Source organism: Papilio polytes, unplaced genomic scaffold (genome assembly GCF_000836215.1).
Source record: "Papilio polytes unplaced genomic scaffold, Ppol_1.0 DF821956.1, whole genome shotgun sequence".
Taxonomy (NCBI): Eukaryota; Metazoa; Arthropoda; class Insecta; order Lepidoptera; family Papilionidae; genus Papilio; species Papilio polytes.
In genome coordinates, this window is record NW_013527248.1 from 1,671,719 (window position 1) to 1,687,469 (window position 15,751).

Genomic DNA, 15,751 nt, shown 5'->3' on the forward strand with positions numbered 1-15,751 from the left:
TTCAAGTGAATACTAAATTTTATAAAGAGTTTGAACAAACCTGTAAATCTAAACCTTTAATTTTGACCTCCGTTCCCGGCATAAATGAAAATCCTCTTATGGAAGTTTCCATATCAGACATCATAATTATAACATCCAGTAGTAAGTTCGCCTTTGATATTTATTGGAAAAACCAAGACATTATATTTTTATAAAACAGTGTAAACAAAATTTGAAAACAATTGTGACATATTCGAATTTCGTTGCACGTTCGGATACACGCAAGAATTTGAATTTTTCGTTCATTCGGAAATATATACGAGCAAAAGTAAATGTAAAATAACTTGAATATTTAATGTTCGCCAGAAATTACTTAAAAGGAAAGTAAGTTTTAGAAATTTAGAGAAGCTTTTCTACTTCTAGACTTCACAGTTCAACTTCACCCACACAGTAAATGATGTAGATGGCGTGATTGTTGATTTTTTACTGTCATTATTAAACATCCGTAATCCGGTCCAGTGTTCAGTTTTCGCGCCAATAAACTTAACGGTCAGAAATTTTTGGAACATGTATTAAGTTTTAACCATGGATGTATTACTAGTATTACTTCCATGGTTTAAACATAAATAAAACAGTTAATCACAAAACTCTTTTTAAACAGTTGTCCATTTGATAAATCATTATTTAAAATAAGGCTAACGGTTACTTAGCAACCACATAACCTCTAAAATCAATTTATAGACAAAAAGAAAATGTTAAGAATTTAAACACTGAAATGTATCTTTTACATTTCTAGATCGTAGTTCTAGGAATCATTTACATAGGTTCTTAAAGTTAAGTTTTGGTGTCGAAAAGAACCAATTTTCAAATTAGTTAGATTGATAATATTTCGATCGATTTGTGGCAAAACTTATGATGATATTTAGTACTAGGCCTACTTTGAACATGGGAGCACCTCCTATTCCTATATTAAAACCATTAAATCGATGTTCACAATGGAGTCATTTAACTCCTTTGTCTACAACTAACTCTGATGCGATGTGCAAAATTGCTGTGGTAAGTACCAACCAAACCAAGTTTACTCAGATAGTTATTTTTTTCATACAACGAATGTTTAAAAACAATAATTGTGTAACACACTGAATAAAACGTAATAAATGTCTTCGGCATTTTACCGCCGTACTCAAAGACTATTTAAACAGTCTCATAGATTTCCCATACTAAAGTGGCCACTTAACAACTCTGAGTGCGATTGATATCCATTTAATTATGATTACAAATTATTGTATTATTCTTTTTTTTCATTTTGGTTTTCATTTCGTTTTTCCAGCAGTTATATTTACATCCACTTAAAAAAATACGGTTTAAAATACGTTTTAATAATTTAAACTACTGCAGCACAGATATAGATTTAATTGAATTACTGTGAATATTTTCACTTGACATATATAAAACAACTGGAAACAGAGTTTCATTCGAAGTGCCACTGAAATAAGGTTTAAAATTGAATTTTCCGCTTCAGATGAGAAAATAATATTTGCGTCGGCCTGTACTACGTAAATACGTGCATTATGCGATACATCCTTGACTTTCATAATCAAATGTAAATACAGTAAAATCAAGCGTACTTTTTTTCCAGCCATGATCTGTGAATATCTTTATAATACATGTCTGCATGTCTAGTGTTTACGCAGTTTTACATAGTAAAATGTAATTAATATTCAGAGGTTGATTCTATGTCTTTTAACCGTCGACTAAAAATGATAAACGACGACATATGCAGGTTCTGTATTAAACATAGGACCCACAACACTAGAAGATCCAACTAGTTACTGAGCTTTAGGATTCTGGGTTATCTTAACTTCAATTTCTATGTAAACCCATTCGGTGTTTTCTGAGAAAAATGAGCTATCACCCTTCAGCAAGGTGTCATGAAAACTGGACACGGCGGTTGGCAGAGCGCCACAGATGGCTAATGACGGGCCCCGTGACTCAGCGCACAGGTTGCGTACAGCTCTGTGCGATCGATAGCTCACCCCCGTACCCCCGCGCTGCACCCCGCGCACGCCTTGTCAACCCCCCGCGGCGACTCCGGCACACCCCACGCCGCGCACTCCATAACCCATGCAGACAGACCGCGAGCATCCATCGCGCTGGTCGAACGTACCAGGTTACTGGTTCAAGGTCGCGCATCGTCCCCGAAATAGTTGCAAATCGAAGTGTTTTCGCGCTCGTTTTGATTTTATTTTTAATTATTACGCGGCTGAAGGCCGCTCTGATTTGGTGTGCACATGCCGAGTACAGCGTGCAGTCGCGCGCGCGCCGCGACTTGATCAAAACATAAAATTTGTTGCAATATTATCTTGATTGCTCCGTGCTGCGATGTCTTCCAAAGTGCTCGTGCCGACTTCCCCCTTCACCAAACTGCAGGTGAGCAGGAATTAAATTAAATTAAATTCAACAAACGCCTTTCCTCGCAAAGTATTATTAAATCTTTTGCCATTTATCATGTAATCTTCTAAAATGTAACAATTTTCCAATTATAATAACACTTACGTTCTTTCTTATTAGAATAAATTTTTAACCGTATGTATGTATCATAGTGCGCAGTTTCAACTGCAAAGATTATCTTTTGTTTTATTTAAACGTAAGACTACAATATAATCAATGCGTCTATAATCTTAATTGCAGTAAAATTGCATATAATTGATGTTCACAAACACAATACCATTGTTGCAAGTCAGCTTCTATGGCAGGTCAATGGCATGATGGGAAAACACCCATGCTACATTAGAATGGGGTTTTCCAATTGCATTAATTTCAATTTCGAATAAATATCCATGCAGTTGATTTTATATTTTAGAATAACGATTATCCAAGTTTCCAATTCAATTTATTTGATTTTAATAATTACAATAATTCAAACACAAATGTAATAAATACGTATTCTAAAATATATCTCTGCGATGTTTCAGTGAAACTATTCCATACGACCTCGTTCCTTTGTCTTCGCCTTATTCAAATTCATTGAATAGTTATGTGCTTGTCTATTGACTTGTGCCTCTTGAATTTGAAACTGAGTTCTTATAAACATAAAGTGTCTATTCACAGGGAATGTGATATTTTTACGAAATATGTGAAACAAGTAACTCATGAGTTCTGTACAACTAGATGTAACAATGAAGAGTTTTTTGCTGCTGTCCCCTTTTGTAGCAGAAAGTGCCCTTTTTCAATTAACAAACTCAATTATCTTACTTCTTACTAATATTATAAATGCGAAAGTTTAGATGGATGGATGTTTGTTAGAGTTTGTAGCCTAAACGGCTGAAAGAACTGGTTGAAAAAACTGGTTGGAAAAACTGGCTGAAAAAGCCTGGAAGAACATATAGGCTTCTCACTTTTAGTTTTTTTAATTCTAAGCAGACCGAGTTGCGGGTGAAAGCTAGTTATTAATATAAGTACGTATGACTTATTAATTGTGCAGCAATGTTTAAATCTCTTCTGGATGCAAGAGCCCGTTCAATCACATTCAAAGCTCCTCCTCATCCGAAAAAATTACTCCATCAAACAATAATTTTCTAATTAGAAGGATGTAGCAACCGAAGTGGGCTTTGAACTCAGATACGTGTCTCCACCTTGTAGATTTCTGTAGTGCATAGTCCTCAATTTAAACCCAATACTTGGCTTCTAACAAAGACTACACCTTCCACTTTCACCTTTACATAATATTGGATTCAGACTATAAGTAAACTCTTGCTTGATGTTCCAGGTGAAGAAGTCACCACCAGAAGCAGCATCTAGCGGGTTCTTCGTAGGAGGTGATGCTGGCGCTCGTGTGGCGCACCTGGAGCATAGCGTTCGCTTCCTGCAGGAGCAGCACCGGCAGATGCTAAGTGGACTGCATGCGGAGATTGAAGCGCTACGTGAAAGGAATCGAGGTGAGATTAGGATTATCTATACTAGTACAATAAAGAGAAACGATTTGTATTTCTGTATTTTTGTATGTATTGAAATATTAAATTCAAACTGGTCGGTGCCGTCACCGAAAAAAGTAGACGTAAGAGCCGTAAAATAACTAGTTGTATTGAAATAACTTAAGAACTACTAGGCCGAATTCAAAAATTCTTTCATCATTAAAAAGCTATGTTATCAGTGAGTAACATACCTTATGTTTTTATTATTTTTTATTTAACAACAGCTAGTAAACAATATTAAGACAGGAAACAAAGTTAGTTTAAAGGAAAGTATATAACAAATCTCAGCAACCTTCCCGTATTTATGTAATGCTTGCAAAGCGTGATTTGTAATATTTAAAAATTTGTGTTTTTTATTTACGTGAATAAGGTATTTAGTATTTAATTACCATTTGTAACGGCACTCTTAACTCACGCTACGAGATTACGAAACTGTTATGATCGTAAGTTTCCATTGCCTAAACTCTACAATAATATACAGGGGCTTCGGAAGCCATTGCGAACGCTTCGCTTCGCACGCTTTATGCAACGCGAGTACGTTTGTAAATGGGATCAAAATCTAATGAATATGCACGAGTTAACGTAACCGACTAATTGACTGGTTTTGCCAAACAAATTGTGTAATTAAATCTGGAGTAAGTTATTTGCATTTTGGTACAAAAAAGTGAAATTAGAGCGGGCGCACACCTTTGACTATACCATCGCATAATGATTGTGCGATTGTAGATTGTTTTGCAGATAATATAACTTCTTAGTTGCACAACTAAAAATCGAGTAGTTTAGGAATCAAAACGGGACTAAAGACTAAAAGACTTTGACAGTGGTAGTGCCCGCTTTAACATCTTAGCACGAATGGGCCGGCACGCCCGGTGTAATACCACGTCCGTACAGAAGACAGGCGTGAAATGGAACCAATGCCGTGTTTCGTCTGATGAGTGTGGTGCCGGAGGCCTAATTTAATTCCCTTTCTCTTTACCACCCTCTTCTTATGAAAGGATGGGAAGGGGAAGTGGATTTGACGATGAAGGAGATGCATAGGAAGAGGAAATATCTTCTTTATGTGCGTCTCCTCCTCCGTCGGATAAGGGTAGGCGACGCATCTGCAATTGCAAATGTCTATGGACAGCGGTCGCTTCGCCATTTTGGCGGATTCAGGTGGCCGCTTGCTCGTTTGCCATCTTATGTTATAAAAAAAAAAGATTGTGCGACAGTTTAATCAAAAGTGTGCGCGCTTTTAGTAAGTTTTGGGGTAGGCAGATTTTGTTTCGGGGTACAGTTAGTGATGTGAAAGTGATGGACATATCGCATATTTTAATGATTACTTCTAAAATATCTGTACAGAAATGTAGATTTATGTCTGTTTTAAACGAAACTAGAGGGATGATGATATTTTGTAAATTTTTTTTCGGTTGAAAGCAATATTTTTTAATAAACTGTCATAGTAATGTGTAAACCGGTGATTCCATCGACCGTGGGTGCTGGAGTATGAATCATTTCACCTCGAGTTACCGAGCTGCAGTTGTATTGTTTAAGTGCATGATATCACCCGCTTTTACGATATTGGAGAATCAACGTCCCTAAAGGTGCTATCACACTAAGGTGATAAAATATTAAATCAGTATCCGATTCTATTAAATAAATATTTGTTTAACGTAAAAATAATAAAGTCTAATTAGAACCTTAAATTTATAATTATGTTCTATTAATTAACAGTTAACTGTCATAATTAAATTGCAACGTTGAAATACAAAATGCGTGAATTTACGAAAAATATAAGACATACAAGATTAACCGGAGTCACCTTCCATTGAATTTGGATATCATGTGAAAAATCTCTCCAAACTAGTTATCTTATGACAACTTCTTCTATCTTCGTGTTTTCCCAACTATTTGGGGTCGGTCTTCCTTGTCCTAAGACTCCAGACAGCACGAATCTTAGAGGCTTGTTCGTCAAGTTCATATCCTTTTGGATCGTCGTCTGCTAAGTGTATGTGGTCTTCCCCGAGTTCGCGTCGTCATCGGCATGTTTAATTATATGGGTTGTCCTGTCTATTACAGATCTGCAGTTCCAACTGATTTTCAACAAAGATACTGCACCAAAACCCGTCGCTACAGTCGGTGAGGAACCAGCGGAGATTAACGAGGTAACTAAGCATGTTATTATGTAGTAGAATGGATTTACCTTCTTAGAGATATGCAGTTTGAAGTCCACATATTAAGAAATGCCACAACACAACCATAAAATGATTCTGACGGCTGAATACTGAAACGACATTTTAATATGTAGCAGCGTCTTAGATAATAAGGGCACGTTTAAACTTCAAGTTACTTTCGTATTTTGACGCCTGACAGATTGTAAGCGGTATTTGGGACACGAAGTGTTTGTGATTCGGTTGTGAGTGTCCTTGGTGCGCAGGAGGTGCAGTCCCTGCGCGTGGACGTGAGCCGGCTGGAGCGCGAGGCGGCGGCGGCGCGCGGCGAGGCGCGGGCGGCGGAGGCGCGCGCGCTGCAGCTGCAGAAGCAGCTCGACGCACTCACTGAGTACTCACACTTATATCTCACTCACTTCTGTCTCCCTGGTACTTTTGTCTCTCTTTTAATTTACTGTTAGTGCCAGTAGGTATTCCAACTATCTCGTGTTTTTGGTTAGGTAAGTAAAAGCAATTTCAAATTATAGGAAGTTGAAGTCTCTAGAGTGCCGGTCGGGCGAAGGCGGGGGCGGGGGTGGGGGCGGGGGCGAGGGCGAGGGCGGGGAGGAGGCGGGCGGCGTGGGCGGGGGCGAGAGCCGCGGCACGCTGCGCGCGCGGCTGGCGGACGCGGAGCGGCTAGTGCGGCGGCTGCGCGGCGACGCCGAGCGCCAGCGCAGAGAGGTACTCGCCGGCGCGGCGGCCGCGGCGGCCCCGGGCGGCGCGGTCACGAACCTCTTGTTCGACGGCGCCGCCGCCCGACACGCACACGTACGTCGCACGCCGCAACGCGCGCACACCTCGCGCCCTAACGTCAATACGAAGCGCTGTGTAGCGCTACGTCACAACTAGGGCTACGTGACTCTTGTAATGCTACGTCACAAATGAAGCTACGCGTCACTTGTTCTACGTCATTACGACCACTACATGACTGTTGTAATGCTACGTCACACATCGGGTTACGTGTATTTTGTAGTGCTACGTCACACCTCGAGCCACGTCTATGTTAAAGTGCTACGTCACACTTCGAGTTACGTGTGATTTGTAGTGCTACGTCACACCTCGAGCTACGTATCTCTTGGAGTGCTACGTCTCACTTTGAGCTACGTGTCTCTTGGTCTACTACGTCACACTTCGAGCTACGTGTCTCTTGAAGTGCTACGTCACACTTCGAGCTACGTGTCTCTTGGTCTGCTACGTCACACTTCGAGCTACGTGTCTCTTGGAGTACTACGTCACAACTGAAGATACGTCTCTCTTGTAGTGCTGCGTAACACCGCGAGCTACGTGTCTATTGTAGTGCTAAGTCACTACTCCTTCTACACTACTCTTTACAGTGCTACGAGATGCTTTGGTAAGCTACGTCACGTTTAGCCCTACGTTGCCTATTAAAGCGCTACGTCACATCTTGTGTGTAGTAATCTCGTATAGCTACGTAGCCCAACAACATTAATAATAGCGTGAAATGACGGCACAATGAACTAAGAAAGCACCTGATAGTTAAATTTCCCTCGCATGCTACTGTTACCAGTTAATGTGACTTAGTGTTCATAATGCAGTGCTACACGTCGCTACACAGCGCTTTGACTACGATTGCGCTAATGGTCATTTTACGCTAAAATACAATAATTTCTTTATAGTGTGTCATTAACAAATCTAGTTAAATGAAAATTGAATACTAATTTTGTTAATATTGCTCTACTTAACTATAAGTGATAGGCCATAAAAATACATAATGTATAAAAGAACCATCACTTATGTACTCATATTTATATGTACATTTTAATATATAACAATAGGTTTGATGTTAACTTCATCTTGGCACACATGAAAAACTTAAAAAATTAACATATAAGTTAGCGCAACATATACTTTAATATATGTATTTGCACCTATTAATTCATATATATACATAAAGATAATTGGCGGATTGCGACGGACGATCGTATTTACAAATTATATAGTTTTTGTAATGTATTTAATTTTTAATATCAATTTGATCTTATTATACCTTGTATTAGCTTTGTAGCATTATTTATTTCCCCCTTATATTTTTCAACAATGTACTTGTATTAATTATTAATATAATTTTAATTTCATAAACAGTTTATCTGAGTAAAATAAGCTTTAGTGTGTAGATCCCCTTATCCTTTAGTATTAACACCGTAACAATGTACCCAAATCTCTGACGTCATGACTTGCTGTCTCTGTCTCTTCAAAGTGTATGAAAGAGATGAATGATAAAACATAGCAGTTATGTTGTCTTACAGCTGCAGTGTATGAAGAACTCCCTGCAGGCGACGGTGCGCGCTGGTGGACTTGACAGCTTCGGTTTCCAGAACACCTATAATTTCACCCCCATGCAGGACTTCTGGGTCGACACGCTGCTTGAGTAAGTAATCTAATACTGAACCTGGATAACTCAAATCTCGGTAACATAAAAACCTCTATAACTTCATAAAATAATATGTTCCCTTCCTATCAGAGCCCAAAATATCTATAACAGACCCTTGATAACTTAAAACCTCTATAACTCAAAATATTTTGCGTTTCCCTTGGACTTTAACTTATCGAGTTTCTACTGTATTATAAAGAGAAAAGGTTTGTATTTTTGTATGTATTGTAACTCAGAAACTATTGGAATGATTTCTATTCTTTCATCATTAAATAACTACGAATGAGTAACATAGGCTAGTCATTTAATTTAACGCGGGCGAAGTCGCGAGCAACATACTTGTAAATAAAACGTAAACACATACTTATATAATGTTCGTAAGATTTACCCGTATCTTACGAACATTATATTTGTAAAAACCACGACAGTTTAAAGTTGTATAAACACATACTTCTTTGTTATGTAGGATGTCAGCAATCAGAGTATGTTTTTGAATAATTCTTTTTTAATAAATTATCTACACTTTATGATACGCTTTAGGCGATTTTACGCTATTTAATTTAGACAGTGACTAAATTGGAAAAAGTTGTCAAAGGGATCAAAAATTGTTAGCCAATCCCAGCAAAGAAACAAAATTGCTATCGTAACGATAAATGGCAGAGGCCTTTGTTGTCATTTGTGCAATTTAATTTTGACATTTGCAATTGAGCGTCGGTGGCTCAGTGGTTTGAACACTTGACTTGTAATCTACAGGTCTTGGGTTCGAATCCCGCCATGTACCAATGTGATTTTCGATTTTTCGAATTTTCATATATACATAATTTACCCGACGTTCTTACGATGAAGGAAAACATCATGATGCAACCTGCACATATCGGCGAAGAAATTCAATGATATGTGTGAAGTCAACCAACCCGCACTGGGCCAGCGTGGTTGACTATGGCCTAGTCACCCCTTATTAGGGGAGGCTCCGACCCCTCGGTGGCGACGTATAGTGAGCTGGTGATGTAAATTTGTAAATTTGCAATTGAAAGTTTACATAATGTCATACGGAAGAAGCCGCATGGGAAGTTAGTATAGCAAACGTCTTTCAATAGTTGTTTATAGTGTTATGTTCTTTTTAACTAAACCATTTGTTTTCAGTTTTCTTAGTCGTGTTTTTTTTTGCTAGTATTGGTAGTGACAAAATCCTGGTATAATTGTTAGTGTTTGCAGGGACATGCCGCGCGGGGGGCGGCGGCGGCCTCTGGCACTGCCCGAGTTGGTGCCACATAGAGCTACTATCTTTGCCAATCGTAAGTATATGGCTTTACCATTTGTCCCTCAAAAGATTCCTTCGTTTTAACCATATTTTAGACCTCAATTGGTCACCAAGTAGGACCAAATACGCCAATGTTTTTTTTATGTAGCAGTATTTGAGGTTTAAGTAAAAGACCATTTTCTGATAACACTTTCACTGCCATCTGGACTTAACTTTCATAGCAAAAAGTTTTAGTGGTATAGAATGTGTTCTGTATAATGTAGTGTGAAGTCTTTCTCTTCTTAAGATCTATAAACTGTTCTTCCCTCTCTTGTGCCATCCTCTTTCCGACGCCCACTTTCTTCTTTATCTTACATATGCTTGGTCTTCTCTATACTTCTTTCTTTCTAATATGGTGGTTATAGTGTAAATTGTGATTATATTCAGCGCACGCACGCGGCAGAAATTACGCATATGATAAAAGCAAAAAATCGTCAGTGACAAATGGTGATACGGGCAAAGGGAAACACAGCGGACAACACAGTAGGGAAGAATCGCATGGTGAGTTTATATACACTACACGTTTACACAAATAATTACACTTTTGAAACAATAGTTCAACAGTCAACAACCACCATTACACAAAAAATATAAAATCCAAGAACTTAAAAGGTTGTAGAGTTAAATACAGGGCCGGAGTTAGGGTGAGGCGCGGTTGTTGAGCGCCCAGGGCGTTAGATAAAAAAGGGCGATACAGGTCTAAATAAGACATATTTTCAATAGTTTATTGAGGTTGTTTATATCTTATTTAATTGTTATTTATAATAGTGTATGTAATCTATCGTTTGCGTGTAATTGAAGTTGCCAGGGTCAACTTTCAATTAACTTGGTTAATTCTAAATTATAAAATCGTGTTTTAAAATAATACGCAAATTAGACATTGTTTATTGTTAGGAACGTATCCATTTTTGTTTATTTCAGAACAGACCCGTTTAAAAGAGTTAAGCACTGACAATTTATCGAAAAAGAACGATAAAACAAAAGTGAACTCTATGGCCACGTATCCAGAGTTGAAAATTGTGGTTACAAAAATAATACCACACGGAAAGGGTGAGGCAATATGATGACAATAAGCTTGTGTAATATCATCCCCACGCCGCCAAATTGTGGGAATCAATTTAGCAATAACAGCTTTAATCAAACCCACCCAAAAATAATAATACTAACACAAAATAATCATTCTTTTGGCAATACTAAGTTATTTTAACAAAAAATAATTTCATAACTTAACCATCTAAATTATACGATTTTAGAAAATGCAAACGATAAATTGGCAACATATTAAATTTTGTAAATTAATACAATACTAAAAGTAAATACTAAATACAAAATGTCATGCTTTACCTCCATACTAAATGTACCATATAAGAGGGTCTTAGTCCGTCCCTGGCGTGTCGCGTCATTGTATTACATTAACACGTAATTTACCATTATAAAACAGTCTGGTATAAGTTACAGCAACAATTATAGATCTATTTTTTAAAGAATGTCATTACCATGATCTGCATAATATTGTTGGCAACAATTTCAACGCATCGGTCCACACCTGGAGGCCTATTCCATTGGCTCATACGCTGTTATCTGCTTTCAACCGTTTTCGACCATATTTATGACGTCATCGCATGCCTAATGAATTATTAATATCTAATAATTTGTATATGTTCATTTAGTTAGTGTGTATTGGTATGTACATTGATATCAGGTCGATGCGATTTGCAGTGAACGTGGCGGGTGCTGGGGGTGTGGGGGGTGTGGGCGGTGCTGGGGGCCCGCCCGCGCCGCCACCACCGCAAGCACGCCACAGACCACACGTAACCTATAACACTACCAAAACAGATGTCACATTATCCATCTATGACACTGACCTCTATCCACTCTCTGGTACTTGGATACTCTGTGGCAACTGTGCCTATTTGATTTCCATTTTGGCACTATAGTATCAGTGGTGGAAACTCGAACTAATGAGGCAGAGGTGCTTTTAAGGTGGAACAATAAACAGTCGTTTCTAAGTCCAGCGGTTTTAGAGGTCGGTGGTCTATGATGATAGACCAATGATGAACACCACGTCTTTGAATTAATACCATTTTAATAGTGTGTTTTCATAGATGCATTTACGTAGTCTGGTATAGACAGTGTTACCTGCGTAATGCACTTTTGTTGCTATGATTTCATGATTATTCTGCAGTTTTTTTAAACTGTTTTTGAACACATCGACGTTACCTTTTAAGTAAACTTCAATTATTTTTTCCCGCGCTGTCAGATAATGACATTACGATCAAAGATGTATTGTTTTTTTATCTGTCGTTAATTATTGTTAACTTGTTTGGTGCCATTTTTTGTTTCTTATTTCAAATAGGAAATTTAAAAAGACTTAAATGGTGAAATATATCGACGTTGGTAATTTGTTAGCTCCTTCGTACACAAAGCAATGTAAATCTTTGATACTAATATTGTATTCTTGCGTCGAGACTATGGCCTTGTTTGCTTCGTACGCATGTCGTCGACGCGAGTCGTCTGTTCCTAACTGGTTATGACTAATAGAAATGTCAACGACTAAAATCGCCAGCTTTCGAAAATTTACACCGCATTGTGTACGAAGGGCTTTAGAGATCAACGTAGACGGAAATTAGCGAAACGCACACACAAATGTGGTAATAAATAGTTCTCGAAAAGTTTCAAAACTACTTATGAGATGTCAATTGTATAATAGAAATAACAATTTCAATATAATGTATTTTAAAAAAATCTGATTTTATCAAATTTTGTAGGAATCGTTTGGAATAAGAGCAATCGTTTATCACGCATATGCCTTCCCTCTCCACCCATTTTTTACGTATATTCGATAATTATTTTATGTGCTCAATAACTTTTTCCTTTATTATAGTATGATAATCATTCCAAAGTAATCTATTTACTGCCGCAAGTATTCCGCAGAAATGATAATTTTTGAACTATAGTCGAACTAGAATGTCTGGGCCGGTCAGATGGACTATTGCAGTTCTGTCAGAAAATATGTATAACCTAAAAAAAGGAACAAGGTTATAAACGCGCGGAAATGTCTCGACATAGATAAAAAAATGTTCACATTAGCGGCATTACGTTTCAATGTAAAAGTTTCTAGGTAATCTGTATTTAAAAACCATAGACCGACAAAGATTATGTAATAAAGAGGTGTGGAACTTGGTATATCAGATGTTGAACAAAGTTTTTGTATTTTATATGTATCCATTAAATTGTATAATATAATTTTTATAATAATGAACTTTCTCTATGTAGTATTGCACTGTATCTCAAAACTTTGTGATCATTCCAATTTATTTCTCAAATTATTGAGAAAGAATTTTTGGGCCGCTAATGTGAAATTAGTCCTTAGCTACATTTATGAGAGTGATTGTAAACCTTTAAAACGCTATATTTGTAGACTTATCGATATTAATCCGATTATTAAATTATATAAAACTATAATTATTGATATATTAATATATTTATTGCGACTCAATTCATGTTTTATTTTAACCTTTCCTTAGGTATATTTCTAAACGCTTATTTAACTAAGGTAAGCAGGACAGAGGACAGTAATCTAATTAAATTAAACACGTAAATTCCTTATAAAACTTTACATTGTTGATAAATGTGTAAAAAACTCATTACTAGGACTATAATTATACAAATTTCCTAACAACCATAATAATGACTCATTAACTGCACCACTGTCTTTGTTTAATACTTCCAAAAGAGCTTGCTCTAGATTATTTTGTACAAAATAATTCAATATAACATCATAAACTTCAACATCCATATTTGCTAATGTCCTTATTGCATATAGTAATTCACAATTACACTGGCTTTGTACACAATCTTCAGAGTGTATTTTGACAGTTTGTTTCAATGTTGCCAGCATTTTGTCTATTAATTCCTCTGGCATATTGTCTTTGAAATCCACATGACAGGAGAGAGTGAATGACAATCGACTTGTGGTTGCATTAACCTCTAACTTTGACAAAGCAGTTAATACTTTTTGAAGGTATTCATGTCTGAAATTGATAAGGTACAATTACCTATAGCAAAATATAATATTAATCTGACTAATATTATATATGCGAAAGTTAAGACGGATGAATGTTTGTTAGTTTTTAGCCTAAACTGCTGAACTGAAATTCAAAGATATTTGGCATTGATATAGAACATAGTCTGGAAGAACCCATAGGCTACTAACCTCGATTTTTTTTTAATTCCATAGACAAAAACATGGGCGATATTTAGTACAAAATGGAAACTGACTTAAAATCATCCTCCATATGATAAGCAAAGTGCAGTAATGCATATGCTGCGGCATCTTGAATATTCTCATTATGAATTTGCAGCATGTTGCAGAGTTTAGCGACTGCACCTTGAGCGACAAGTATGTCACATACTTTAGGTCCTGACCCTGCCAAGTTGCCTAATGTCCAAGCACATGTCATCTGGAAACATATAAGAAAATCATGTGGGTGTTATGCAAATCTGATGCAATAAAATTATTTCTAGACAAACTATGTACTTTCAGAAACTGTTTCTCTGGTATTGTAGATGTCTATGGGCATGAACGATCACCACAGTATTCTTGCTACTTGTTTGCACCTTCTGTCATTCTTATTATTAGAATATATCTGAATTATTGCTTTTAACTATTACTAAGTATAATAAAAATATGGTAAGCCAGTACTGACAAACAAGTTGCAGGGCAAAATCAAACTATATACAAGTATATACATTTATAGTAAAAATGAAACTGAAAATGCTACCAGTGGTACCAAAACATTCAGGGTTAAAAGGTGATCTTAGTACAGGCAGTCTAATAACGGGAGTTTTGAATATCTCCTTACCGCTAACTCTGTAGTAGGATTATCAAGTAGTACAGTGAGATATGATCCACTTGCTTTTGCTATAGCGGTGCAGGCTCTAGAGTCACCCAATGCCAGGTTGCAGCAACACCCAGCTGCAGCACATTGCTTTGAGACATTATTACCTAGAAATCAAATGTATTATTTGGTCAGAAGACAATGTATAGGTAAGTATATGTTTTAAATTATTTTTTCTGTAGAACTGTAATATTTATTCACCAAAATACAGATAAAAACACTCTTTAAATCACCTGTTAATTCCCTTACTAAGCTTCGCAGAGCACCGTAACATTTTAAAACAACTTCAATGTTCTTCTCATCGTCAATTAAAGCATTTTTAAGTATTTGAAGATTCTCAACTGTAACATGTGACTTTGATTTTAAGTTATATACTATTGTCGCAATATTTTCTGGTGATACTCTGAAAGAAACAAAAAATATTATATTATGGGACTTCTAAGACAACTTAAAGGCTTAATTTAATCTGTATTATTGCCAAAATGGCAAGCAAAAAGTGTGTTTCTATTTGCAAAGCACAATCAGCACAAATCTATTCAGACATCTTGTGTAGGACATACAATATATAACCTCTACATTATCATTTGTTTAGGAATCTTATCGTCATCTGAGGCACTACAGCCGCGGGTGGGCCCGGGCTTGGTCCAGTAAACTTCTCCAATTCTGTCTATTTTTGTTAATAAATCTAGATTATCAAAAACTATACAGAAGGGTCAAAGTTCACTTCATGTTTTGCTCATGTCCATGAGTTCATGTTAACGGGAGTTAGTAATGAATATATCCTTTATGATATAAAAATACCTCAAATCTTTTATAGAACGTTGAAGATCACTCACTTCATTTCTATGAGAACGTCGGTTCAACTTCAAGATCTCTCTTGTAGATTCCCTTATATTATTTACAGGAGCGTCGTCCATAGCTGTTAATATATTTTCAATGATTCGGAGCCGATAAAATTACAAAGTTTAACTTTTTGAAATACTTCAACTGACAAATGAACAAACTTCCAAACAAAT

General features: G+C 36.8%; 3 protein-coding genes across 6 annotated transcripts in view; 1 reads left to right on the forward strand and 2 right to left on the reverse strand.

Moving 5' to 3' along the window:
• The window catches only part of LOC106107619, a 30,117-nt gene extending 29,884 nt beyond the window's left edge, over positions 1-233 (reverse strand). The window contains exon 1 of one of the 2 annotated variants that reach the window (XM_013288550.1): positions 41-233. In XM_013288550.1, the coding sequence (XP_013144004.1) occupies positions 41-124 (84 nt within the window). In that variant the 5' untranslated portion in view covers positions 125-233. The remainder of the gene's footprint in view (positions 1-40) is intronic. The other variant, XM_013288551.1, reaches the window with a different exon arrangement.
• A 1,855-nt stretch (positions 234-2,088) lies between these two features.
• LOC106107524 lies at positions 2,089-12,784 on the forward strand. The gene is made up of 11 exons (XM_013288399.1): positions 2,089-2,409; positions 3,749-3,917; positions 6,012-6,097; positions 6,370-6,494; positions 6,631-6,910; positions 8,410-8,531; positions 9,741-9,829; positions 10,222-10,335; positions 10,756-10,884; positions 11,554-11,645; positions 12,719-12,784. The coding sequence occupies exons 1-11, from the start codon at positions 2,362-2,364 to the stop codon at positions 12,782-12,784; spliced, it is 1,320 nt and encodes a 439-aa protein (XP_013143853.1). The 5' UTR covers positions 2,089-2,361.
• Positions 12,785-13,436: 652 nt separating this feature from the next.
• On the reverse strand, positions 13,437-15,751 carry LOC106107560 (importin subunit alpha-2). Of its 3 annotated transcripts, none has more exons than XM_013288437.1 (5): positions 15,537-15,751; positions 14,969-15,138; positions 14,700-14,842; positions 14,116-14,297; positions 13,437-13,868 (listed from the first exon to the last, which is right to left on the reverse strand). In XM_013288437.1, exons 1-5 carry the CDS (start codon positions 15,650-15,652, stop codon positions 13,451-13,453), a joined length of 1,029 nt encoding a protein of 342 aa, XP_013143891.1. In that variant the 5' UTR covers positions 15,653-15,751; the 3' UTR covers positions 13,437-13,450. The 3 variants fall into 3 exon arrangements, with proteins under 3 accessions (XP_013143891.1, XP_013143892.1, XP_013143893.1); XM_013288438.1 differs by having other exon boundaries at positions 15,572-15,661; XM_013288439.1 differs by having other exon boundaries at positions 13,776-13,868; positions 14,051-14,297.

Coding starts and splice junctions, on each gene's coding strand:
- LOC106107524 (XM_013288399.1), top strand. CDS start 2,362: ATGTCTTCCAAAGTGCTCGTGCCGACTTCCCCCTTCACCAAACTGCAG. Junction 10,885..11,553: donor AATAATACCACACGGAAAGG/GTGAGGCAATAT, acceptor TGCGATTTGCAG/TGAACGTGGCGGGTGCTGGG. Junction 11,646..12,718: donor AAGCACGCCACAGACCACAC/GTAACCTATAAC, acceptor CCTTTATTATAG/TATGATAATCATTCCAAAGT.
- LOC106107560 (XM_013288437.1), bottom strand. CDS start 15,652: ATGGACGACGCTCCTGTAAATAATATAAGGGAATCTACAAGAGAGATC. Junction 15,139..15,536: donor CGTTCTATAAAAGATTTGAG/GTATTTTTATAT, acceptor TGTTTCTTTCAG/AGTATCACCAGAAAATATTG. Junction 14,298..14,699: donor ATCCTACTACAGAGTTAGCG/GTAAGGAGATAT, acceptor ATATGTTTCCAG/ATGACATGTGCTTGGACATT.